Source organism: Manis pentadactyla, chromosome 7, assembly GCF_030020395.1.
Source record: "Manis pentadactyla isolate mManPen7 chromosome 7, mManPen7.hap1, whole genome shotgun sequence".
Taxonomy (NCBI): Eukaryota; Metazoa; Chordata; class Mammalia; order Pholidota; family Manidae; genus Manis; species Manis pentadactyla.
The window spans coordinates 135412019-135439032 of NC_080025.1; the positions used below are offsets into that span (position 1 = coordinate 135412019).

Below are 27014 nucleotides of genomic sequence, written 5' to 3' on the forward strand. Positions count from 1 at the left end.
GCCCCGGCCTGCGCGAGCCGCAGCCCTCGGCCACCCGAGGCCGGCCTGGGGGGCCCGCGGGGCGCGCGGGGCGCGGAGTGCGCGTCGGCCGGGGCCCCGGACCCCGGCGCAGGAGCGCGGACGCGGCGCGGCGGAGCGCTCGGCATGGAGCCGGCCCGCGAGCCCCCCGCGCGGGTCCGGCCGCCGCCGCCCCCCGCCGCCCGCCCCGCGCCCGCCGCGCCCAGGCCGCGCTCGCCGGCTGAGGCGGAGGGCCGCGGCCCCGAGGGGCTGCTGCGGCGATCGGGGTCGGGCTACGAGGGCAGCACCAGCTGGAAGGCAGCCTTGGAGGGTAAGCGCCCCAGCGGCCCTCCATCCCCGGCCGGGGACCCGGGAGGCGGGTCGGAGTCACCTTGGCCGAGTCCCGGGGCGGACGGCGGAGCGCGACTGGGACCCGGAGGATTGATTTCAGGCCATCAGATGCCACGCGGGGCGGGGAGGGGCGCGGGAGATGTAACGGGGGCCGCCGGTGGTGACAGCCCGACCCGACCTCTGCAGCCGGCTCACTCTTTGACCTTGGGAGCAGGATTCATGCTCCGAACCCCATTTTCCACACAGGGAAAGGGGACAGTTACTGCCTGATGCTCACCTGAAGGGCATGTTGAGAGGGCGGCTTGAATCTAGCTAGCACTGGAAGGGCTTTGGGCAAAGTGACCACAGCTGTAGCCCCCAGAGAGGTGCTGGCGCTGTGTGTGTGTGGGTGCTTGGAGGTGATGGGGCCACCCGGGGTGGGGGGAGGTGGAGAGGTTCAAGGCCCTTCCTGGCAAGGTTCTGGGTCCCAACTACCCCTTCCAGTCAGATGTGCCTAGGGAGTGACCCGGGCGGGCCAAGGGCAGTAACCAAAGTGGGAAATAGATTTCAAGTTCATGAGTGTTTTGGGAAACTTTGTGTGCACTGTGGTGTGCGGTGTGGGAGATGCTGGAGTGAGCAACACAGCCAGCCCTCTTGACTTCTGTGTCCTCCTGACATCCCCAGTCCAAAGGCTGAGGATCTGGCAGCGCTAACTAGGGAAGGGCAGAGCCTGGATCACCCAGGGAAGGGGTGTCAGAAAAGGAAGGCTTCCGGGAGTAGGTGACCTCTTAGGAGGTGTGGAGAGATAAAGGAAGGGTGGATCAGGCTCAAGGAGCGTCATGTCCGGGGGCCAAGGGGCCAGAGCTAGTCGGCTCCTGGTGGGGACTGAACCCCAGAGTGGTTGGACAGGGGCTAGCGGTAGGCGGAGATGAGTCTGGAGGACCCAGACCGTCAGTGGCCACCCAGGCCTTGCCAGAGAGTCTGGACTTTGTTCTGAAGAACCGCCGAGAGGTTTCAAGCACAGAATGAGACAGTGTGCTTGCCCTTGGGGAAGTGGTGGTGACCCAGAAGAGTCAGAGCAAGGCCAGGCCAGTGAAGGAGGTGGGGCAGTGTTGGTGGGGAGGGGACACGGCCAGCACCTGCTGGGGCAGGGGTCCTGCCCAGGAAGGACAGGTGGGGACAGGAATGTCAGCGTTTGGTCCAAGGGCTGCTGGGCCACAGGGTGTGGACCGCCTGAGGAGGGGCTGTGCAGACGGAGGGGGGTTGTTACATGCCTGGATGGTGATTTGGGACCAAGATGCTGGATCATAGAGTAGAAGAACAGCTGCAGGCTGCGAAGAGCTGAGTGAAAGGCAGTGCACAAACCTGCCTCTTTGAGGGGCATCTCCAGGCCATTGCTGGGTTTGCCTGTGACCCCCTGTTTCTTGAAGTTGCTCACTCTTGCCTGTATGCCTTCCTCTGTTCATTGGTAAGCATTTGTGCAGGGTCTGCCCTGACCTAGCTAACCCCTGATGACAGGGCCACGTCAGGGGCCGGGGCGTCTTGTAATGCCTCTGGCTTGCTGGTTCCTGCCCTACCTCCCGCCCTGACTTTGGCTCCTTCTGCTGCTTTCTGCCAAGGTGGCTGGCGCACGACCTGCGAGGTGGGCTGAGGAGGGCACCCGGGGCAGGAAAACGGCCCGGCGGCTCTCTCCCAGCAGCCCCTGGGGACTCTAGCCCGCTCCATGCTTCGTGCCTGCCCTGTATCCCTGTCCTGCTGTGGTTCTGTGTCTCATGCTGCCTCCGGTCCTCATCCGCCTCCCATGGTCCCCCAGGAGCAGTCCCACCATTGGTACCAGTGGCCCTAGGGGGCTCAGCATCTGGGGCCTGTGGACTGTTTCCACAGGAGTTGTAGGATCTGGAGTCTGAGTCCAGGGCTTCCCACCAGCCCGTTGTCTCCTGGATGTTCCCTGGGTGCCCCCAGCTCCTGGAAGAAGAGGGAAGCTCAGGGACCAGGACCAGCTCTTTCTGGGGTGTTGTCATGTGGGCCCAGTGCCCACGTTCATCCACTCTTCCTTTCCCTCCACAAACATTCATGGAGGGTCCACCCTGTCCAGGCTCGACTTTAGGTGCTGGGAACATCCCTGCCCTCGCAGAAATCACGGGACAAGGGCTGAGGCAGCTTCGTGGGGTGCAAAGAGCACAGAGTCTGAAGTCAGGTAAATCCAAGCCTGATCCTTCCACAGCCACAGGCTAGCAGGTTTTTGAACTTGTTTGAGCCTCAGTTTCCTCATCTACTAAGCTAGATAATGGTTTCTGCCTTTCAGGGCCCCACAAAGGTGCTGGGCTGTAGGCTACACGCAGGTGCCTTCTCTCCCCAGCTCCCTGGAGTTGGACCCTGCAGCCTGATGGGAGCGCTCTCTTGAAGGCCTTTGTCTGCTGGTCTGCCTGCCTTGCATCTGCTCCCCACCCCAAACTGAAGTCCACGTAATGAGCCCAGTCCATGGACTCTTGAGAAACACCTGTGATGGGATGGGGGGTCTGCCAGGCCTGGGGACCAAGGGGTGTTGCAGCATCTGCTTAGCCAAGCACCTGTCTTGAGAACCAGGAGACTTCTCCACCTGACCCAGCTGAACACGCAGGCACCTACCATGTGCTGGACCCGTGTGGAAGTGTTGCCGTGCCATCCCCTTTGATCCTCACACATACCCTTGCAGGGGGTTCGTGAGTGTTGCATCTATTTTCTAGATGAGGAAACAGACTCAGAAAGGCTACATGTCTTGCCCAAGGACCCATGTTAGTTACTCACACACGGACCCCCCTTGTTGGGTTTTGCACAAGGACCCTGTGGCGTGAAAGCTCTGATCCCGTCCTGTGCTGAGCAACGATGTGGGGCTTGGTGAGGTGAATTGAAGAGGATCAAAGTGCGCTTCCGGCCCAGGTAGCCCTCCTCTCCATGCTCCTCAGACAACCCGCCGCCTCCATCACAATTTTCCTTCTCACAGGTTAAGTGAACTGGAGAAGTTCTTACATCTAGAGTCAGGATGAGAGCCTAGGTTTGTAAGACTTTCCTTAGATGAACCGTTAGCTTTACAAATAGGAAGCCAAACAGAAGTTCTCCTTGTCAAGTCTTCTCTCCCTGCGGACTGTAACCTTTCCCCCCACCCCAGCCTCGGTGGAGGGGCTGGGGAAGGTGACCGGGAGCCGCAGCCTAGGTTCTGGAAGGCTGGAGGTGCTTCTGGGTGCGTTTATTTCCGGCATAGGGCGAGCGTGGGGATAAATGGCCTGGGGGCACAGCAGAGGGGACAGCGTGATTCTGCATACCTCAGGCTATAGATTTTTCAGGGCTCACTGGTTCTGAATATTTAATGTGGAAAGTTTCTTGATTAGGCATAAACCCTCAACTTCCTGATCAAAACCACACACATACTTTTAGCAAGCCCTTTTAAAAATTTAAAAATGACCAAACTCTACATCTGATAGTTTTGAAGTCAAGACTAAGCTTGCCAGTCAGTGGCCATGACAATTTAGAGACGTCAGCTATGAGCCCCTTTCGGGCCGCGGGTGTGAGGGTGAGGGGAGAGTGGTCTGGGCGTGGGAGCCGGAGAGTTTCAGTTGTTCCTCCTAACATTAGGCTAAATCATATCCATTTATAAATGAATAGATTGCACCCCAAGCCCCACCTAATACGGGCCATTGCACAGAAGGAACGACTGTTGAGTTAGACAGCTGTCTGGCTTGAATTATATCCCTCCCCACCCCTCAAAGAGATATGTCAGAGTCCTAACCTCCAGCACCCCAGGTTGTGACTTTATTTGGAAATACAGTCATTGCAGGTATAAGTAGTTAAGATGGGGGCACTGTGGAGTAGGGTGGGCTCCTCATTCCGTATCACTGTTGTCTTTGTAAGAAGCTGGTCACGTGAAGACAGACACACCGGGAGAGGGCCACGTGATGAGGAGGCAGACCCTGGAGCGAGGCAGCCGCCAGCCAAGGACTGCCAAAGATCGCAGCAAGCTGCCTGAAACCAAGGAAGGATTCCGGGGAGGAACGGTCCTGCTGACACCTCGACTGTGGGCTTCTGGCCTCCAGAACTGAGAGACAACAAATTTCCGATGTTTTAAGCCACCTAGTTTGTCGCACTCTCTGATGGCAGCCCTAGGAAATGGATACACCATTGTTTGGGGTCGTCTAGCCCCACAGCTGTCCTCTGTGAGGGCAGAGAGTGAACAATGAGTCAGGACTTCCTAGAGTGTCCTTTCCCTGTCCACAGGGCATCGTCCAGAGCAGTTATTCCCATGGAAGAACAGAGATTCTTTGGTTCTGGTGGTGTTGGAGACGCACGCACAGATTCCCCTTCCCCCACCTGCTCTCCTACAGACTCCTGTATCCACGTTGCCTTTCCTACAGTCTCACTTGAGTTTAAGGCTGATGAAGGACGTTGTCACTGGTGCTGCCAAATTCTCCACATGTTTTTTAGTACCAGGGGGTCCTCTGTAACACGCAAGGCAACGGCTGAATCCTGCCATAGAGAACCCAGAGGTGAGTAGGGTACAGCCCTTGCCCGAAGCAGCCTGTGGGCTGATCAGCAGCCGCAGCATGTTGGTGACTGCTTATGCAAGGCACTGTTCTAAGCACTATATATTGAATTCTCACAAAATTCTATGACCAGATACTGCCTTACTTCATTTTAAAGATGAGGAAATGACGGTGGGGCGGAAGATGGCGGCGTGAGTAGAGCAGCGGAAATCTCCTCCCAAAACAACATATATCTATGAAAATATAACAAAGACAACCCTTCCTAGAATAAAGACCAGAGGACACAGGACAATATCCAGACCACATCCGCACCTGAGAGAACCCAGCGCCTCGCGAAGGGGGTAAGATACAAGCCCCGGCCCCGCGGGAGCCGAGCGCCCCTCCCCCCAGCTCCCGGCGGGAGAAGAGCAGGCAGAGCGGGAGGGAGACGGAGCCCAGGGCTGCCGAACACCCAGCCCCAGCCATCCGGGCCAGAGTGCAGGGCCCTCGATACTGGGAAAACAGGGCAGCAAGAACAGTGAGCAGGCACTGGAGGCTGGGCGACAGAGAACATAAGAAAAGCGCGCGACCATTTTTTTTTTTTGCTTTTTTGCTGCTTTGTTTTGGCGAGCGCTTTTTGGAAGTCTTAAAGGGACAGGGACCCCAATATTAGGGAAACAGGGCAGAAAGACGGGTGAGCAGAGGCCTGAGGCTGGCACCGGAGAATAAAGAAAAACGAACGACCACCTTTTTTTTTTAATTAAAAATTTTTTTTTTTTTTTAATTAAAAAAATTTTTTTTCTTGTTTTTTTTTGTGGTCGTTGTTTTGTTTTGGCGGGTGCTTTTTGGAAGTCTTAAAGGGGCAGGGCGGGCCACTTAATCCAGAGGTAGGGAATCCGGGACCTCTGGGCACCCTAACCCCTGGGCTGCAGGGAGCAGGGAGGCCCCTTACGGAGATAAATAGCCTCCCAGCAGCTCCTGCTCCAACGCGACTCCACCATTTTGGAGTAGCTGCCCGAGCCAGGCCACGCCCACAGCAACAGCGGAGATTAACTCCACAGCAGCCGGGCAGGAAGCAGAAACCCTGTCTGCGCGCAGCTGCGCAGCACAAGCCACTAGAGGCCGCTGTTCTCCCAGGAGAGGAGGGCCACAAACCAACAAGAAAGGAAGTCCTTCCAGCCGTCACTCGTCCCAGCTCTGCAGACTATTCCTATCACCATGAAAAGGCAAAGCTACAGGCAGACAAAGATCACAGAGACAACACCAGAGAAGGAGACAGACCTAACCAGTCTTCCTGACAAAGAATTCAAAATAAGAATCATAAACATGCTGACAGAGATGCAGAGAAATACGCAAGAAAAATGGGATGAAGTCCGGAAAGAGATCACAGATGCCAGAAAGGAGATCGCAGAAATGAAACAAACTCTGGAAGGGTTTATAAGCAGAATGGATAGAATGCAAGAGGCCATTGATGGAATTGAAATCAGAGAACAGGAACGCATGGAAGCTGACATAGAGAGAGACAAAAGGATCTCCAGGAATGAAACAATATTAAGAGAACTGTGTGACCAATCTAAAAGGAGCAATATCCGTATTATAGGGGTCCCAGAAGAAGAAGAGAGAGGAAAAGAGATGGAAAGTATCTTAGAAGAAATAATTGCTGAAAACTTCCCCACACTGGGGGAGGAAGTAATCAAACAGACCACGGAAATACACAGAACCCCCAACAGAAAGGATCCAAGAAGGGCAACACCAAGACACATAATAATTAAAATGGCAAAGATCAAGGACAAGGAAAGAGTGTTAAAGGCAGCTAGAGAGAAAAAGGTCACCTATAAAGGGAAACCCATCAGGCTAACGTCAGATTTCTCAACAGAAACCCTACAGGCCAGAAGAGAATGGCATGATATATTTAATACAATGAAACAGAAGGGCCTTGAACCAAGGATACTGTATCCAGCACGACTATCATTCAAATATGACGGTGGGATTAAACAATTCCCAGACAAACAAAAGCTGAGGGAATTTGCTTTCCACAAACCACCTCTACAGAACATCTTACAGGGACTGCTCTAGATGGGAGCACTCCTAGAAAGAGCACAGCACAAAACACCCAACATATGAAGAATCGAGGAGGAGGAACAAGAAGGGAGAGAAGAAAAGAATCTCCAGACAGTGTATATAACAGCTCAATAAGCGAGCTAAGTTAGGCAGTAAGATACTAAAGAGGCTAACCTTGAACCTTTGGTAACCACGAATTTAAAGCCTGCAATGGCAATAAGTACATATCTTTCAATAGTCACCCTAAATGTTAATGGGTTGAATGCACCAATCAAAAGACACAGAGTAACAGAATGGATAAAAAAGCAAGACCCATCTATATGCTGCTTACAAGAAACTCACCTCAAACCCAAAGACATGTACAGACTAAAAGTCAAGGGATGGAAAAACATATTTCAAGCAAACAACAGTGAGAAGAAAGCAGGGGTTGCAGTACTAATATCAGACAAAATAGACTTCAAAACAAAGAAAGTAACAAGAGATAGAGAAGGACACTACATAATGATAAAGGGCTCAGTCAAACAAGAGGATATAACCATTCTAAATATATATGCACCCAACACAGGAGCACCAGCATATGTGAAACAAATACTAACAGAACTAAAGGTGGATATAGACTGCAATGCATTCATTCTAGGAGACTTCAACACACCACTCACCCCAAAGGATAGATCCACTGGGCAGAAAATAAGTAAGGACACGGAAGCACTGAACAACACAGTAGAGCAGATGGACCTAATAGACATCTAAAGAACTCTACATCCAAAAGCAGCGGGATATACATTCTTCTCAAGTGCACATGGAACATTCTCCAGAATAGACCACATACTAGGCCACAAAAAGAGCCTCAGAAAATTCCAAAAGATTGAAATCCTACCAACCAACTTTTCAGACCACAAAGGCATAAAACTAGAAATAAACTGTACAAAGAAAGCAAAGAGGCTCATGAACACATGGAGGCTTAACAACACGCTCCTAAATAATCAATGGATCAATGACCAAATCAAAATGGAGATCCAGCAATATATGGAAACAAATGACAACAACAACACTAAGCCCCAACTTCTGTGGGACACAGCAAAAGCAGTCTTAAGAGGAAAGTATATAGCAATCCAAGCATATTTAAAAAAGGAAGAGCAATCCCAAATGAATGGTCTAATGTCACAATTATCGAAATTGGAAAAAGAAGAACAGATGAGGCCTAAGGTCAGCAGAAGGAGGGACATAATAAAGATCAGAGAAGAAATAAATAAAATTGAGAAGAATAAAACAATAGCAAAAATCAATGAAACCAAGAGCTGGTTCTTCGAGAAAATAAACAAAATCGATAAGCCTCTAGCCAGACTTATTAAGAAGAAAAGAGAGTCAACACAAATCAACAGTATCAGAAACGAGAAAGGAAAAATCACGACGGACCCCACGGAAATGCAAAGAATTATTGGAGAATACTATGAAAACCTATATGCTAACAAGCTGGGAAACCTAGGAGAAATGGACAACTTCCTAGAAAAATATAACCTTCCAAGATTGACCCAGGAAGAAACAGAAAATCTAAACAGACCAATTACCAGCAACGAAATTGAAGAGGTAATCAAAAAACTACCAAAGAACAAAACCCCCGGGCCAGATGGATTTACCTCGGAATTTTATCAGACATACAGGGAAGACATAATACCCATTCTCCTTAAAGTCTTCCAAAAAATAGAGGAGGAGGGGATACTCCCAAACTCATTCTATGAAGCTAACATCACCCTAATACCAAAACCAGGCAAAGACACCACCAAAAAAGAAAACTACAGACCAATATCCCTGATGAACGTAGATGCAAAAATACTCAACAAAATATTAGCAAACCGAATTCAAAAATACATCAAAAGGATCATACACCATGACCAAGTGGGATTCATTCCAGGGATGCAAGGATGGTACAACATTCGAAAGTCCATCAACATCATCCACCACATCAACAAAAAGAAAGACAAAAACCACATGATCATCTCCATAGATGCTGAAAAAGCATTTGACAAAGTTCAACATCCATTCATGTTAAAAACTCTCAGCAAAATGGGAATAGAGGGCAAGTACCTCAACATAATAAAGGCCATCTATGATAAACCCACAGCCAACATTATATTGAACAGCGAGAAGCTGAAAGCATTTCCTCTGAGATCGGGAACTAGACAGGGATGCCCACTCTCTCCACTGTTATTTAACATAGTACTGGAGGTCCTAGCCACGGCAATCAGACAAAATAAAGAAATACAAGGAATCCAGATTGGTAAAGAAGAAGTTAAACTGTCACTATTTGCAGATGACATGATACTGTACATAAAAAACCCTAAAGACTCCACCCCAAAACTACTAGAACTGATATCGGAATACAGCAAAGTTGCAGGATACAAAATCAACACACAGAAATCTGTGGCTTTCCTATATACTAACAATGAACCAACAGAGAGAGAAATCAGGAAAACAACTCCATTCACAATTGCATCAAAAAAAATAAAATACCTAGGAATAAACCTAACCAAAGAAGTGAAAGACTTATACTCTGAAAACTACAAGTCACTCTTAAGAGAAATTAAAGGGGACACTAACAAATGGAAACTCATCCCATGCTCGTGGCTAGGAAGAATTAATATCGTTAAAATGGCCATCCTGCCCAAAGCAATATACAGATTTGATGCAATCCCTATGAAACTACCAGCAACATTCTTCAATGAACTGGAACAAATAATTCAAAAATTCATATGGAAACACCAAAGACCCCGAATAGCCAAAGCAATCCTGAGAAAGAAGAATAAAGTAGGGGGGATCTCACTCCCCAACTTCAAGCTCTACTATAAAGCCATAGTAATCAAGACAATTTGGTACTGGCACAAGAGCAGAGCCACAGACCAATGGAACAGACTAGAGAATCCAGACATTAACCCAGACATATATGGTCAATTAATATTTGATAAAGGAGCCATGGACATACAATGGCGAAATGACAGTCTCTTCAACAGGTGGTGCTGGCAAAACTGGACAGCTACATGTAGGAGAATGAAACTGGACCATTGTCTAACCCCATATACAAAAGTAAACTCAAAATGGATCAAAGACCTGAATGTAAGCCATGAAACCATTAAACTCCTGGAAGAAAACATAGGCGAAAACCTCTTAGACATAAACATGAGTGACCTCTTCTTGAACATATCTCCCCGGGCAAGGAAAACAACAGCAAAAATGAGTAAGTGGGACTATATTAAGCTGAAAAGCTTCTGTACAGCAAAAGACACCATCAATAGAACAAGAAGGATCCCTACAGTATGGGAGAATATATTTGAAAATGACACATCCGATAATGGCTTGACGTCCAGAATATATAAGGAGCTCACACGCCTCAACAAACAAAAAACAAATAACCCAATTAAAAAATGGGCAGAGGAACTGAACAGACAGTTCTCCAAAAAAGAAATACAGATGGCCAACAGACACATGAAAAGATGCTCCACATCGCTAATTATCAGAGAAATGCAAATTAAATCTACAATGAGGTATCACCTCACACCAGTAAGGATGGCTGCCATCCAAAAGACAAACAACAACAAATGTTGGCGAGGCTGTGGAGAAAGGGGAACCCTCCTACACTGCTGGTGGGAATGTAAGTTAGTTCAACCATTGTGGAAAGCAGTATGGAGGTACATCAAAATGCTCAAAACAGACTTACCATTTGACCCAGGAATTCCACTCCTAGGAATTTACCCTAAGAATGCAGCAATCAAGTATGAGAAAGACAGATGCACCCCTATGTTTATTGCAGCACTATTTACAATAGCCAAGAATTGGAAGCAACCTAAATGTCCATCAATAGATGAATGGATAAAGAAGATGTGGTACATATACACAATGGAATACTACTCAGCTATAAGAAAAGGGCAAATCCAATCATTTGCAGCAACATGGATGGAGCTGGAGGGTATTATGCTCAGTGAAACAAGCCAAGCGGAGAAAGAGAAATACCAAATGATTTCACTTATCTGTGGAATATAAGAACAAAGGAAAAACTGAAGGAACAAAACAGCAGCAGAATCACAGAACTCAAGAATGGACTAACAGGTACCAAAGGGAAAGGGACTGGGGAGGATGGGTGGGTAGGGAGGGATAAGGGGGGGAGAAGTAGGGGGGTATTAAGATTAACATGCATGGTGGGGTAGGAGAAAAGGGAGGGCTGTACAACACAGAGAAGGCAAGTAGTGATTCTACAACATTTTGCTATGCTGATGGACAGTGACTGTAAAGGGGTTTATAGGGGAGACCTGGTATAGGGGAGAGCCTAGTAAACATAATATTCGTCATGTAAGTGTAGATTAGTGATAGCAAAAAAAAAAAAAAAAAAAAAAAGGGCAGTTCCTGTGTGGTAACCTCCAACGAGTTCTACACAAGGGTATAAAGGGCATATAAAAGTGTAGGCAAAGGGTCTGTTTGTGTTTATACAGAGGATCAAAGCCTAATTGGGCTACCCCGAAAATGAACTAAGATACGATATGAAAAAGAACTTCCAACATCTGCACCCTCTGGAAGACTCATGCCAGAAGATGATCATCAAAAAACCCCAACAAAGATCCACGCACTGCTACAGCTGTAGATGCACTCATCCCACCAGTTCCTGGACCTGCCATGGGAATGAGGAAGGAGATATCTAAGCTGGCCTGTGCATGCAGTAAAACAACAAAATTGGACTGGATCTATACTGTTGGAACTCAACCAAGAATTTGGAGAAGTGCAAATTGTAGCGCTCCAAAGTCTTACAACTACAAACTATTTATTGTTAAAAGAACATATGGCATGTGAACAGTCCCCAGGAATGGGTTGTTTTAATTTGTCTGATTTCTCTCAGACTGTTCAAGTTCAGTTGGACAATATCCACCATATCATAGATAAGTTTTCACAAATGCCTAAGGTGCCTAACTGGTTTTCTTGGTTTCACTGCAGATGGCTGGTAATTACAGATATGCTTTGGTTATGTAACTATACTCCTATTATGTTAATGTGTGTGTGCAATTTAAGTAGTAGCTTAAAACCTATACATGCTGAAGTTACTCTACAAGAAGATATATCAAAGAAATAATCAATCTTCTCATGTTTTCTTCCGCCTGCTACTTCTATAGCTTTTCTTCTTCCTTCCTAATTACAACCCTTAAATAGAATTCGTGCCTCATATCAAATTTACCGAGTATCATAATTCTTCCAAGTGGTAAAGATACCTCAAGACAAATGCTGGGCATAGAAGCCACAGGGCATAAATATGCAAAGAAGTAAAAAGCTAACTTTTTCAAACAATAAGGCTTCTCTCTCACTTACCAACTTCACATTTCCCTGTATGGCCCCGGAAGATGACTGGTTAGCCAGAGACGGGTAAGATTCCTCAAGGGAGGAACAACCTAAGACAGGCACAGTCGCAGGGGGGCCATCAGGTGAGAAATTGGGGATCAACAGAGGTGAGGCTTAGAACCTCACCCCCCCGTTCTGAGAGAAATCTTCTGCATACGTGGATGTTTTATTGCCCTTGTCTAGCTTGGATTAACACATAGTCTACAGGCACACACCTGATCATCTACATGTGCTCTCTTACAACACTAAACTATGTTTTCTACCTTTATCTTGTATCTACCTACCACTTCAGCATTTTATTAAAAATAATAATAATAAAGAGAGAAATGTGGTATCCACATATAAATCAAGTATAAAAACCAAATGAGTATTCATATTTGAACTGACTGTTTATAGTTCATAATGCATGAGCAAAACCGAAAGTTTCTGTGATGACTGCCCTTGTACTGTTCACTATGTAACTTATTCATTATGTAAGAATTTGTTCTCCATGTAAAAACTTGTTTGTTATGCCTCAGAAGATTGGAGACTGACAAAAATTAGGCTTGGGGTGGAATAATGATTGTGCATTGAGCATTGACTCCCCTATACAGAATTTTATTGTCGTTAACAACCATTTGATCAATAAATATGAGAGATGCCCTCACAAAAAAAAAAAAAAAAAAAAAAAAAAGGACAGACTTCCAATGGTAAAATAAATTAGTAACCGGGATGTAATGTATAGCATAAGGAATATAGTCAAGATATTGTAACAGCCTGGTAGGGTGATAGCTGGAACCTAGAATTATGTATATAAATGTTCTACCACTGTGTTGTACACTTGAAACTCATGTAATGTAATACTGTGTGTCAACTACCCTTCAATAAAAAATAATTATTAAAAAAAAAAAAAAAAAAAAAAAAGATGAGGAAATGAAATAAAATAGAAGCTAAGTGACTTTGCTGTGCAAATTACAAAGTCATTTAGAAAGTGGCACAGAGACTCAGGCAGTGGAGACAGACAGAGCCAAGATTTGAATCCAGGGGAAGTGGTTTAAGGTGCTATGCTCTTAGCCTTAATGCCCAAAGGGTTACAGTGCCAGTGTGAGAAGAGAGGACTGAGAGGTGTGTAAAGAAAGGAAAGGAAGGACACAGCTCACCACAGGTACCATCGTGTGCTCAAAGGGGATCAACCTTCCTGCAAGATGCCACCATGGACAGCAGAGCAGATGCAGAAAGATCCCAGTGCTCGAGGACAGGTGTGAACCTCTGCTGTTACTGTACCCAGAGCATCCACCTCTGGACTCTCAGTAACTTGCCAGTGCAGACCTTGCTCATAGGAAGGACTCCAAAATATTGGTAGGATATGCAGGCAAATGATGGCAGACTGAATGCATGCATTGATTCTCTTTCTTTTAGAAGCCCACTAATACAACAGTAAAGGGGGTTTCAAAAGGCCACAAGGACAACAAGAACAGGAGAGAAGACAATAGCAACAAAATTGTGAGCGATGGGTCAGTGATGAGTGGTCCTGACTTCACCAGCCTGAGGAAGTTCAGAAAGCAGAGGAGCATCCCTGAGAGCACAGAGATGGGGGTACAGTCATCATGGCAGTGAGTGAAGACCGAGTGGAGTACTGGACGTCTGGTGGACATTTCTTTAGGAAGGATTAGATCCCAGGTCCTCATTCTGTACAGCTCCTTCCCAGCCTGGCAGGAGCCTGAGGCTAAATCTGGTGAGAGAGGACCTGTAGACACCAACCCATTGAGAGGCAGCATTAAAGGTGACATTGACATACTGAATGCCAAGGAGGTTTTCCAGACTCTTCTCCCAGTCAAGCCTACACCCTCCAGGAGGGAAAACTGAAGATCCATCTCCAGGAACTCTGGCCCACCCAAGAGGAAATCCCAAGGACATTCAGAGAGCCTTGAGGGTCAGCCCAGTGGGATTGCTCCACTGTGAGCTCCACAGCTGATGGACCCCTCTCCTGGCCTCAGAGGCTACAACGAACTCTTGAGTCCTCCTGCTTTAATCATGAACAAATAACCAGGGGTCCCCTTACATCTGAGAAAACTCTGACATGGAAGTAAAGACCAAAACAAATGAACAGAAAAAAAAGCAGTTTGGAAGAAACAGACTATACAGGCAGGAATAAACTTTCTGCTCAACTCTCCCTTCTATCCTCCCCGACCCCCCCAAGAAACTACCACTAATATTCTCAGAGAGGTAACTGAAAATAATCATTAAAACAGGAACAGGATGCTTTAACAACAGATGCTTTAAAAAGAACAGAAGCCAAAAAAGAAAAAAGCCTTGGAAATTAAAAATTGTAGAAATGGAAAATTCAGGAGAGGGCAATAAGGCAAAGGGATAGTGGACAAAAGAGAAAGAGAGAAAAAAGAAAAGAAAAGAAGCTTGGACCAATCCAAGAGGCCTAACATTTGAAGAATATGACCTCCAGAAAGAGGACAGAGAAAATGGAAGAGAGAAAACCATCAATGATATAACTGAAGAAAATTTCCTGGAGCTGAAAGACATGAGCCTCCAGATTCAGAGGGCCCACTGATTGTCTACTGTAGTAGACGGAAACAGACCCAAACCAAGGCATGGCATGCATGACGAAATTTTAGAACACTGTGTGATAATGATCAGATCCTAACAGCTTCCAGAGGGGCAACAAATAAACAATTGATATTACAAGGATAATCGATGAGAATGGCTCTAGACTTTTAAAGAGCAACACTAGAACTAGAAGACAATTAAGTAATGCCTTCAAAATTCTGAAGGAGAATTATTTCCAACCTATAGGATTCAGGCCTCTGAGTTCACAACTCCAGGGAGCACCGTTCACCCCAGAACACATGAAAGCATTTGCCTCTGGGAGTTGTGCAGTGCACTGGGCCTACCCTTTCCAGGCAGCCTTGGGAAGATGGGCTCCACCCAAGCAAGGGAGGAAACCCACACAGGAAGACGTGGGACAGAAGGAGCAGGAGAGGCAGCACAGGAGAGAGACAGAGATCCTCAGGCTGCTGGCGAGGGGAGACCCCAAGGCGGCAGCTGGGCCGGAGGGCAAAGTTACCTTGGAACAGCACAGAAGGTTCTGGGGACACTTCCTCAGGGAGGATGTTATGAACTGAATGTTTGTGTCTCCCCAAGTTCAACCACCAGATGAATGGATTAACAGAATGTAGATATTCTTCCAACGGAATATTATCCAGCCATTAAAAGGAAGAAATTCTGATACATGCTACAACGTGGATGAACCTTGAAAATATGCTAACTGAAAAAAGGACAAGTATTGTATGGTTCCACTTGTATGGAATATCTAGAACAGGCTAATTCATAGAGACAGGAAGCAGATTAAAGGTTATCCCGGGCTGGGGGAGATGCGAGTGGGGAGTTAATGCTTAAATCCATACAGAGTTTCTGTTTCAGGTGATGGGGAAGTTTTGCAAATAGGCAAATTATACAATATTGTGAATATAATTAATGCTACTAATTGTACCCTTAAAAATGGGTTAAAATGGTAGCCTTCATTTTATGTGTATTTTGTCACAATAAAAAAACTTCCAAAGACCTTATGTCTAAAGTTTAAAAGCGTTCTTTTATTAAATACAAAATAAAAATGTTAAGTGGTAGCAAAAATAAAATGTAAAAAGGGAGAAGCCAGAGGCTCGGGAAATGTCTGGTTAAGGGGATGGGAGGTGGAAGGTGGGCAGGTTTTCAAGAGGTAGCAGTGCAGGAGAAGGGCTTCGGGGGCAGAGACCCAGCTGCAGGGCTGCGGGGACAGGCTGGGTTATTCAAGGAGTCTGTGCGGCTGACAGCAGGGATCAAGCAGAGAAGCGGCAAGAGGTTAAAGGCTGGAAGACTGACGGCCACAGAAGGAGTTCAAGTGCGAAGCCCTGGTGGGAGGGTGTTTTAACAGGGGTGCCACAGAATCAGGGCTCTGCTCCAGAACAGCCCCCTCACACTCCAGCGTGCGTCAGAATTACCCAGAGGGCTTGTTAGAGCACAGATCGCTGGGTCAGCTCTGAGTTTCTCACTATTAGGACTCAGGGCTGGCGGTGGGGATTGGCCGTGGGGGATTGGCAGGTGTCCGGGTATTGAACCCCTTTCTTTTCTCCTCAGACACCACCACGCGTCTCCTGCTGGGGGCCATTGCCGTCCTTCTCTTCGCCATCCTGGTGGTGATGAGCATCTTGGGTGAGCATGGATATTAAGAGCGTTTAGGCACCGTGCTTGTCAAGAGCACGTCTAATTAGCTAAAGAAAGGTTCCAGACATACCATGTATTCTGCTGGGGATAAAGCAAATAGAAGATGGGGGGTTGTTTCTAGATGAGATTTTAGCCTAAAATAATATATTCACATACTGTATATACATGTTCCCTTTACTAAGCCATGCAGGGAAAGTGGAGATGTTACTCAGGCACTATTACTCAATCCCCATGAGAACTCAGAACACACCTGGCGTGGATTACACAGGCAGTGGTTCTTGGGGTTGGTTTGGAGATGAGGGCTTTTAAAGATCACATTTATTCATGATTTGTGTGTTCATTCAACAAACATTGATTTAGCCCTGCTGTATGTTGGGCCTTCAGCTAAGTGTGCTAGGGATAAAAAATGATGAGTATGGCATTATCTCCCCTGTCTAGTTATAGTGGCTTTACTGCCCAGTGCGGGCACATGTGCTAAACCCTAAAGAATGAGTAGGGGTGACCTAGAGACCAGGAGATAGAGAGGACAGAACATTCCAAGGTGAGAGGCCTCAGGAACATGGAGTGGCACGTGGGACTGAAAGGTGGAAAGAATAAAAGAAGAAACTGCACCCAAGAACAGGTGCAGCCACATGACCAGGAAATTTGGCTGTTTTCAGTGGATTCAAGCTGAAGTGTGTCGTGGGTTCTGCAGGGTTTTTAATCTTTGAGAAACTCCATCAGATCAGAGGTGGGCACCTCAAAATGGGAGAAAAGTCCACTGGCAATATCAGTTCCCACCAAGTCCTCACCTTTGGGCCTGCATGATGGGCAGGGGGTTTGTGAGTGTCTGCAAAAAAGTATGTTGACCATTGGGGCCAGCTTGGAGTCACCTAGAATAATTACTACAAATTAACAAGTTTATTTTTGTTCCGTTACTAGGTTGGGATGTCAGGACGAGGCATAAACATAGCATACTGTGATTTCAGTAAAACACAACAGTGTTTCTTTGGACATCCTTGTGGAAAAGCCGCTGAACTGTAGCCACACCGTGGTCAGTGCTCCCAAGTGGACCTGCTGCTTATTGCACAGATTTGCCAGTGACAGTTAATTAATTGGTGTTGGCATGACTGTAGATCCCTAAGAGCTGAAGTATCATGGGCATGTTTTTGGCTCTTTTAGTCAATCACTTGCATGAAAACAAACAAAAATATGCTAACGGAATTTGTAAGTGATACAATTCGAATAGGGATGCTTAAATATGAGAGATGGAAAAAAAAATCAAGATTGAGATTTATCTTTAAAAATTCAAATGAGCTAACATCAATGACATAAATGTGGAAGAAATACATAGAAGACCTTCCGTTTCAGTTAAAAAAGTGATTTACACATGTTCTGGACATGGGGGAGACCTGGCTTGGAAACAGATCATATGAAAACAACAGAAGACAATGGTTAAATTCCTTTAGGCAGGGAGGCCCCTTGAGAATCTGATGGAAGCGCTGGGCTTCCTTCCCGGAGAAGGGCATGCATGCACGTACCCACAGACTCTTTTCATTGAAGCAGTCTGTAGACTGGAAAGGCCACAGCAACTGAAGGCAGTGTGGTGACCTCGGTTGCTGGTGGTAGGGCTGTGCTGGTGGTGGCACGTTAGTGGTAATGTGGGCGCATTGCAGTGAGCCAGGCAGGATGGAGAGGGGTCTGGAGAGCACCCTCTGCAGGGAGCAGTGGAAGAGATGGTGTCTGTGTAAGCCTGGGTGAGGGGAGGCTGGCATCCATCGGCCGTAGATGGCAGACTGGGTTTGCTCTTTGCCACTCCAGAGACTGATCCTGGACTAGCAGGTCTAGGTTGCAGCAAGGCAGGTTGGGATGCAAAATTGGAAAAGAACTTTCCAGAGGTTTAGGGGTGGAACAGGCCGCCTTGTTGGACAGTGAGCGTAGGCCCATTGACCTTGTGGAGTGAGGACGCATGGCCTCCAGGTCCTTTCCATATCTGAGTTTCTGGAGTTCCATGCCTTGGGGGGTCCAGAGAGAGAGAGGAGACCCTAACCCAGGGGCTGCCTGCTGTCACTTCCCTCATGTGGCATCCCTGCCAGACCCCCAGGTTTCCTGTCCTTACTTATTCAGTCACCAACCTTTTACCTGCCAGGCCCCGAGAGAGGTGCTCCCCTGAGAAGGCACCACAGGAGCCCTGTCGCTGAAGGGCACCAAGGTTGGGGCAGGTGGAGGGGACTCTGGAGTGGGATTCCTCAGGGCGGGCAGGGGCCAGGCGCTAGCAGACCCGAGCTCCTCTCTTCCTGCAGCTTCCAAGGGCTGTATCAAGTGTGAAGCGCCCTGCCCCGAGGACTGGCTGCTCTACGGGAGGAAATGCTACTTCTTTTCAGAGGAGCCAAGAGACTGGAACACAGGCAGGCAGTACTGCCACACCCACGAGGCCGCGCTGGCTGTGATTCAGAGCCAGAAGGAGCTGGTGAGGGCTGGGGACCAGGGGCCTGCAGAGGGAGCCCCACCCCGAGGACGTGGTGTTTCCAGAGCACACCCAGCCACAGCACCGCCTGGGGTGTGCAGGTGGGCCCTGCGGGGTCTGAGCAGGTCCACGAGTGGCTTGTGTGCATGGCCAACCATTTCAATCCGAGGCTGGTTTGCTGAGCTTGACTCAGTATTGGAAAGCATGAGAATTACAAATTACAAATGCATTTGTGAAATGGGAGAACACGCTGGCATCATCTACTAGTCCAAATCAGGGCATGAGCGCTCACTTAACACCCAAAATAGTTTTATAGTAGAAATGTGAAAGAAACACAATTAATGGGTCTATTGGCGTTTTGGATATTGAGGGTAATAATGGTGTGGCAATCCAAAAAGCAGATAATCTAAAAACACTTCTGTTTGTCTCTGATGCACAGTATAATAGCTTCCTTCTGCAAAGAAAGGCCCAGAAGTATTTGGGTAGAAAGACAGGGAACTTGAGCATAGGGAAATATCCCATATAATCCACCAGGTGAGCAGTCCCAAACTTCCTGCCAACCGCAGGCTTCCAGGGACACTGGCATGCTGGGCTGCTAAGCTAGGAAGACAAACCCTGTCCCAGGCTTCCCGGCCCAGCAGGCATGCTTCCAGAGCCCAGCCCCTCGGGGTCTGTTGCTGGGAGGGCAGTGTAAGTGCAGTAACCCCGGCTCCTCACCTGAGGAGTGCAGTAAGGTGTTGCCCTTTTCGCATCTATACGTCGTGGGAGCGAGTCCTCCAAGCTGAGATTAGTCTGGGAATGTGTGAGCAGCCAGGAGACTGTATGGAACTGAATTTGCCCTCTTTTCCTTGGTGCAGGAATTCATGTTCAAGTTCACACGGAGGGAGCCCTGGATTGGCCTGCGCAGAGTGGGGGACGAATTCCACTGGGTCAATGGTGATCCGTTTGACCCGGACACGTGAGCCGAGGCTTTGTCTTCTAGCCACTGAGCTTAGACTGGGGAAGGCCTAGCCCGCAGGACACACAGCCTTGCAAGGGAGAACCACAGGTTTTGTGCTGTTCGGAGCTACTGACCTCTAGGTTCTGTGGGGTATCACAGAGACCCATTCCTGATCATGGCTTTACTTCTCTCTCTCCCATAAAGTCCAGCATGGTTTGGCTGCTCTGCTCCATGTAGTTATCGGTCCCTCCTGCTGCCGAGCCCCAGGCTCTTTCCATCTTGTGACCCCTCCGTCCAAGAAGCCGCCCATCTGCATGGCTCAGTGTGGCTCAGAAGAAGGGGAGGACATGCCTGGGAGTTCCTCTGCATTGGCCAGAACATAGCCACATGACCACACCTGGCTGCAAGGGAGGGTGGAAGATGGGGCCTCTCCTTGGGCAGCCATGTGCCACCTAAACATTGTTACTATGGAAGAAAGGGGTTCTGAACCCTGGGCACCACAACATTCTCTTCAAGAAGACACCTCGTGAGGGTGGTGGTGGTGGGTGCAGTGATAGTATTATCTGTGTGGCCCATGTGGTGTGGCAGTGAGTGTGTGATGGGGTGGTGGGTGTGTGGTGCCAGGGACTTCCTGTGGGGTGATGGTGGCAGCATGGGTTGTGGGGGTGATGATAGTGTTGGGGGGCAGTCTAGGCTTACAGAAGTGCATACAGGGGATTAAGAACCTTCCAGTGTTGGTCCTAAGGCTGGAGAAATAGGCCTGGGGAGCCAGGCTGGGGCCCAGCTGCTGGCCTGAGGTGACTGGAGTGGCAGGAGCAGTACAAGGGCACGAAGACGCCCAGCCGTCCCCTGCGGCTGCAGCCGGCCATCACCGCCTTCCTGGCTGGCTTAGAGCCACCTCCGCCCGGCAGCCTCTGGAGGCTGAGCGGCCTGAGGACAGCGGCCCCTCCCCCCTGCCCCTGTCTCCTGCACTCTGCATTTGGCGCACTCTGTCCTCATCGCCTCCTTTCTATTCTCTTTCCCTTTCTTGCCCTCAGCCCAGATCTGCTCTTAGAGCTGCTGAGGCAGCCTTGCCCTTTCTCTCCCCTTCTCCCGCACTTCTGGAAGCTTCCTGCTCCCAGACACCCTCCTGGGAGGGCGCTGGAACTGGGGTTCCCAGAGTTCCGACCACCTGGGGACCAACAGGCCTAAGGGTCATGGCAGCCTGATGTGGAGGGGTCCGGCCGGCAGCCCCTCACCGGAGGGCTCCTTCCGATGCCCCCCCTTGTGAGACCCCAGCTCTGGCCTTGGCTTGGGGCTCAGATCAGGGTGACCGAATGAGGTTAAGACATCTTGAGATTTAAAAGGGATTATTTGAGGCAGGAAGAACCGCCTGCCCCAGGCCCAGGGGTGATGTCATTGAATTCCTGGGCAACACAGCCCAGGTGTTCAACACTGTGGTCCTTCCCGTCCACCCGAATCTGTGAGGTCACTGAATTTAGCTCATCTCTGCCGAGCTCTACCTGTGCTAGACACGGAGTGCTGTGCGGGAGCCGAGATGAAAGGCACAGAGCCGCCGGGTGGGGAGTGCTGGGGACAGACAGCCTCAGGAGGCGGAGATGTGCAGGCGGGGTGTGGCGGGGAAGGAGGGTGGGCAGAGGGTGGTCTTGAACTGGGTCCCAGGCTGTGGGACAGGTGAGCTGACCCTGGAAGCATGTGGAAACAGGTGTGGGAGTGCAGGGTGTGTCCAGGAAGTGTCCGGGGGCATCCCCAGGGAGGCTGGAGCCCAGCACACAGGGCGGGGAGGTAATGGGAGGCCACACTCACTAGAAAGGGCTGTCGGGGCTGAAAGTCCTGGAAGCTGGCTCCAGAGGGCGGGCTGGGTCAGAGTGCCTCCAGGACTGTCCAGTGATGGGCTATGTGTGCCAAGTCCTAAGCACCGGTCTCTTCTCTCCTGGCCACAGATTCACCATCTCGGGCCTGGGGGAGTGTGTCTTCGTGGAGGCCACCAGGCTGGTGTCGACAGAGTGTCTGATGACCCGGCCCTGGGTGTGCAGCAAGATGGCCTACACATGAGGTAGGTCAGGCCAGAGGCAGCCCTCCAGCCTGGCTCTGCAACCACCTGCCCAGGTCCCTTCCAGGATGACACAGTGATGGGGGAGGTCCCACCCTGGGTCCCTCTCCCTGGTCCTGCAGCCCCGGCTCCTGGACTCCTCGGCCCCAGGCTGGTCCTGTGGCTCTGCTGACAAATCCCACATGCTCAGAAGTGTAGTACCTGTTCCCAGACACACACACACCTATGAATGTGTGAGTGTGCACACAGTTCCCTCTCAGGTTCAGAGTCCACTCTTAGTCACCCCAGCAAGTCCCTCCCTGGCCACATGCTGGCATGTTCCTCCCTCACATGGCCCTGGTGCTTTGAGGAAGAATGGGCACTGACACGGACTGCATTACTGTCTGCACAGACAGGCTGCCTCACTGGTCGTTTCTCTCCTTGTTGCTGGGGAGGCAGGGAGGGCTGGCTGCCCTCACCTGGGCCTCCTACGAACACCACCTCTTCGCCTTCCCTGGGATGCTCAGGCAGGCCTGTGCCCATGGGGCTGGTGTGTTGGTCACTGATGAATAAAGAGATTGCTGGCATCAAGAGAATCTGCTGCTATTTGTTCCAGGGTCATGTCTCAGGGAAAGAGCAGAGGGGCACATCTCTGGGTGCCCATCTGTAAGAGGCACCACCAAGATGCACTTAAGATAGTGTGTCAGGTGGCAATATGTAGGAACTGAGGACAAAAACACGTTCTGAGGCCTTAGGGCACCATGTAATTTTGCTAGGCCGCCGAGTTATTCTTAGATGTCTGAGGGATTTGCTCCATCTGGCTTCTTCATTACTATTCAACTCAATATGACAAATGTTTATTCACACCTACCACGTGCCAGACACCACACCAGGCATGGGCATCAACAGATTTATCACCCAAGGAGCACAGAGGGAGCAGAGGAAACAGCTTGGAAAATACCAGAATGTTCTGGAACATAGTTGAGGGATGGTTATTCTGCGTTGGGGGAGGAGGAGGTGAAGTGGGCCCGAAGATCAGCCGTGGACAAGAGATGATGTTCATGTTGGGCTGATAAAGGGTTTGTGCAGGTCCTATGGCCCCTTCCAATCCCCCCTGGTCAGCTTGGGGAGGAACTCACAGTTCCCCTGGGCCTTATGGCTCTAAGAGCTACCCCCTCCATCACACACACACACACACACTTGGCACCCCAGAGCAAACTGCGGTGGGGCCTGGGCCTCCTCAACCTCCTCCTCTCAGTGGCCCTGGCTGTGTGAGACAAGGGTGGCCTGCCTGGGAGCTGCATGTATGAATTTGGGTCCTGGCCCAGTTTCAGAAAATAGTCAAGAGGGAAACCAGGTCCTGCTCTGCTCAGTTCAATCCTTTACTGTTGGTTTTCAGACAAAACTGTCAACTTGGTTTTGTTGTTCTTGCTGCATGTTTTCCAGATGTTCTGTAAAATATGGGTATTTTGCAGTTTTGTATTTTGTCTTTACTGGGAAGCCAGTGAGGAATGCGGGTGTGCCATCAAGAAGTTAAAGGAGTTCAGGGTGGTGGTGGTGGGCAGCAGCAAGCCCTTGCCTTCCCAGCACCTGTGGGGAATGTGTTGAGGGGCTGTGGGTTGAGGAATGGTCTCCTGCCGCTGCTTGATGGGAGGCTGGGGTGGGGAGTCTCTCGGTGCCACGTGTTCTTAGTGGAACAAGCCTGTGGTTCTCACTAGGATTTTCCCCTCAAAGATGCTGAGGCTTAAAAGCCTCAGCTGCTGCATCACACGTGGCACCTCACTGAATTCGCTGCAAACGTCTCGGCAGGTAATGCTGCGCAGGTGATGAAACTGAACCTTGGCAGGATCCCGAGGCTGTGAGGAGTACTGGAGCCCGGTCTAGGGCTTCTGAGCTGTGCTCTTGCAGGCCCTGTGGGTTCAGCTGGGAAGAACTGGGCCATGAGTGGGCTGGAAAGGAAGCCGTGTGAGCCCTTCGGACCTTCTTTTTTAGTTGGCTATATTTGCTGCGAAAATTTGTATAAAGGGAAGCCTCACTGACGTGGCGTCAGGAGGCCTGCAGGGGGAGCTCTCAAGCCCACCACCTCTGGTCAATTGCATATCCCACCAGAAGGAAGAGAAAGATACCTGCTGACTTTACTATTTTGGCTACTTTACCACCCAGGAGGAGGATGAAAAAGTTTCTGCCTATCCCAGCAACAGCCGGCAACAGCCCAACCAATGAGAGACTGTTAGAACTCAGCCAATGAGCAGCCCTGACACATGGGACCCCCAGTTTCCTCCAAAGGGCCTTTTGCTTAGAGCAGTCCGGTCTTCCTCCTGTAAAAGAGCGTTCCTGGCGTTGTTCTCCGGGACGTGCCTGCGGTTTTGCCAAGGCCTGCTTATCCTCAATTGCAGTTCTCTGCTCTTCCATTTTGCTGGTAAAATAACTGACAGCTTTCGTTTTAGGGTTAATGTCGCTTATCCAAAGCCTGCTGTCCAGAGCTTTCGAGGCCGACAAATAAGCTCTCAACCTTGAGTGTGTACTGGGAACATGACAGTTCCAAATCAGTTCCGGAAAACTAAAGGGACCCTGACACAGGGTCACCCATGTTCTGAGAGTCTTCCTACCTGGTTCCTACTGAGGAAGGAGACACAAGACGGAAAGAAAACAGAACGCTGGCACGGCAAACTTCAAACATGTAGATACCCTCCCTGTGGCCTGAGTCCAGCCCCGTTTACAGGGCTGCGGAGCCCGGTGCTGTGCCCCCGGTGGCCACAGGGGGCAGCACCGCGGGCGGGCCCACCGCCTGCCTCTGAGCCCTGGAGCTCCTGCCTCCTTTGGCGGGGAGGGCCCAAAGGACCGCCCTTCCCCAAGACCCCCAAGCCCACTCCGCAGCCCCTTGGGAAGACTTTTCCTTGGAGCTGCGGGTGTGCTTAGTTTAGAGCTTGGGCTGCCGCTCGCTGGGCGGATTTGGGCCCAAAGCCCAGTCCTCAGTATAACCCTTGGGTCAGACAGGGTGCCTGGGGAAGGCTGGAGCCCGCACACCAGTCACCCTCAGATGACCTTTGTGAAGATGGAGGATGAGGGAGGGACTTTTTAAGGAGAAGTCAGTGCCAGCGGGTTAACTTGTGTTTGCTTAGTCAGTGCCCCCAGCCCTGCACCGCCTGCACGGTCGGCCTTCTCTTCCGGATGAGGAGACAGGCTCAGAGCAGTTCAGGGGCTGGTCCACACGACACAGCTGGCAGGAGACCCATTCCTACCTGGTTCTTGGGAAGCCACCTGTGTGGCAGGCCTGTCCCCTGCTCAGCCAGCTCTGAGGAGGAGGGTGGGAGGGTGTTTCTGCCCCTGTGCTGGAGAAGGAGCCACCCTGGGGAAGGACATCGGGTGCCCATGGGAGATCCTCTTTCTGGACCCTTTTATCGTGTTCATGTGGTTTTCATATGAATTACCCAGAGAGAGTTGGGTGATGCAAATGATGACTCTCCTCCTCTCTCTTCAAGGCCCGGCTCGAGCCTCCCTGGGATGCCTACTGGGACCACAGCAGCCCTCAGTGACCGCTCCCTTTCCCCAAGGCCTCCAGGACTTAGGACTGAGCCTCTCACATGGCCCCTGGGTCGGCCTGGCCACCTATGACTCACTTCTTCACCTGCATCAGATCCTGTCATCTGATTGTAAACCTCTGGAGAGCAGGGATTGTGTGTTGGCCTCTGCGTGGCTCACAAAGCACGTATGCCAAAGATTGTTGTGTGTGACACTAAGATCGCCCACGTGTTGTTGACTGTTTCCTCCGGTGGCAGGTAGCAGTGGCCGCCAGCCTCAGAAGACTCGTCTCTTAAGCTTCGGTGGACATGGTGTGATTTTAGATGCCAGGATGAACCCTTGTTTTGCTTCACTTAAGTGAGCTGGCTCACCTTTCCTAAGCACGCTCACGCTGTGGGCTGAGTGGGTAGCGGCCCAGAAGTACAGGGCCAGCGGGGGAAACGCTGCCGCAGCCTCCAAAGTATCCTTTGGTCTTACCCAGAGCCCACTGATGAGGAGACGGCTGCAGGGGAACCCAGGCCCAGGGATTCCACTGGCGACCGGGGTTGGCTGCCTGAGGGTCCTGTGCTCATGGGGATAGTCATGCTAGTGTCCCTGTGCCGTTCTATGAAAGACAATTTGCTTTTCAGAAGTGTGCACTGTCTGCTGAGTGCTTACGCCAGGAGCAGGGGGAGGTGGAGGAGGAAACTGCCTCTTCCCTCTTCTTGGTCTGTAGCCAGCTCCCAACTGTAAGTATGGGATTCAAACTGGGGACATCCAGAAAGCCTCCTCATGCCTGTCAGAGATCCCACCTCTCTGCCAAGGCAGCCTGGAGTGGACATGCACCAGGCCTGGCTCCGAAGGCTGCCTGAGTCTGGTCTGGGACCAGCTCTACCAACAAGTAGTGTGGAGCCCAGGCTGCTGTGCTCACCCTCTCTGACCCCCAGCTTCACCTCTGTAAGGGAGACATCATGTTTGCTGGGCTTACCTCACAGGGTTTTGAGAACCACAGATGTTAGAATTACAGGTATGAGAAATGATCTGTCCCATTCTGCTATCCCTGAGGCCTAGAGAGTTTAAGTAACATGTCCAAGGTCACACAGCTAGTCGTTGAACTCGAACTCAGGTCTGTGGCTCTCCTGTTCCCTGTTTATACTCTTATTACTGCACAAGTCATGCTTGTTTGTTTACTTGCTCACTGTCCATGCAGAAGTGTAAGCTCCTAGAGGGCAGGGGTCCACTTTCACATGCCTTTGTTTCTCTAGCACCTGGTACAAACAGAAGGTGTTCAATAAATGTGTGTTGAACTGAACTAATCTTGACTCCTAGTTCAAGTGCTCTTTCCTCTGCTCTGATCCCAGAAACCTTCACTTCTAGCTTACTGAGCACAAAGTATGCAAACCTGCAGATGTAGAAAAAAGTAAGCAAGATACTCAACCACCTTATTACTGTGATCTAATAAGTTATAAGAAATATGTATTTGGTCATTCAGATGACCACATTTATATTTCCTGCATATATTTGGTCTTCATCCACAGTTCCTGAAAACATGTGAAAGCCCTAAAGGTGAAATGGGTGTCTTGTCGTTTTGATGAGAGACTTTTGGACCCCACCCAAGGGCAGGGGCTGGACGTTGATCAG

The 27014-nt window shown here is 49.7% G+C and overlaps 1 protein-coding gene across 1 annotated transcript; it reads left to right on the forward strand.

Annotated features, from left to right (window-relative positions):
- CLEC2L (C-type lectin domain family 2 member L) lies at positions 1 to 26689 on the forward strand. Its single transcript, XM_036905478.2, has 6 exons — positions 1 to 328; positions 16368 to 16442; positions 18737 to 18903; positions 19758 to 19858; positions 21784 to 21896; positions 25355 to 26689. Exons 1-5 carry the CDS (start codon positions 145 to 147, stop codon positions 21893 to 21895), a joined length of 639 nt encoding a protein of 212 aa, XP_036761373.1. The 5' UTR covers positions 1 to 144; the 3' UTR covers position 21896; positions 25355 to 26689.
- The last annotated feature ends 325 nt before the right edge of the window (positions 26690 to 27014 follow it).

Coding starts and splice junctions, on each gene's coding strand:
- CLEC2L (XM_036905478.2), top strand. CDS start 145: ATGGAGCCGGCCCGCGAGCCCCCCGCGCGGGTCCGGCCGCCGCCGCCC. Junction 16,443..18,736: donor GGTGGTGATGAGCATCTTGG/GTGAGCATGGAT, acceptor CTCTTCCTGCAG/CTTCCAAGGGCTGTATCAAG. Junction 19,859..21,783: donor GATCCGTTTGACCCGGACAC/GTGAGCCGAGGC, acceptor TCCTGGCCACAG/ATTCACCATCTCGGGCCTGG.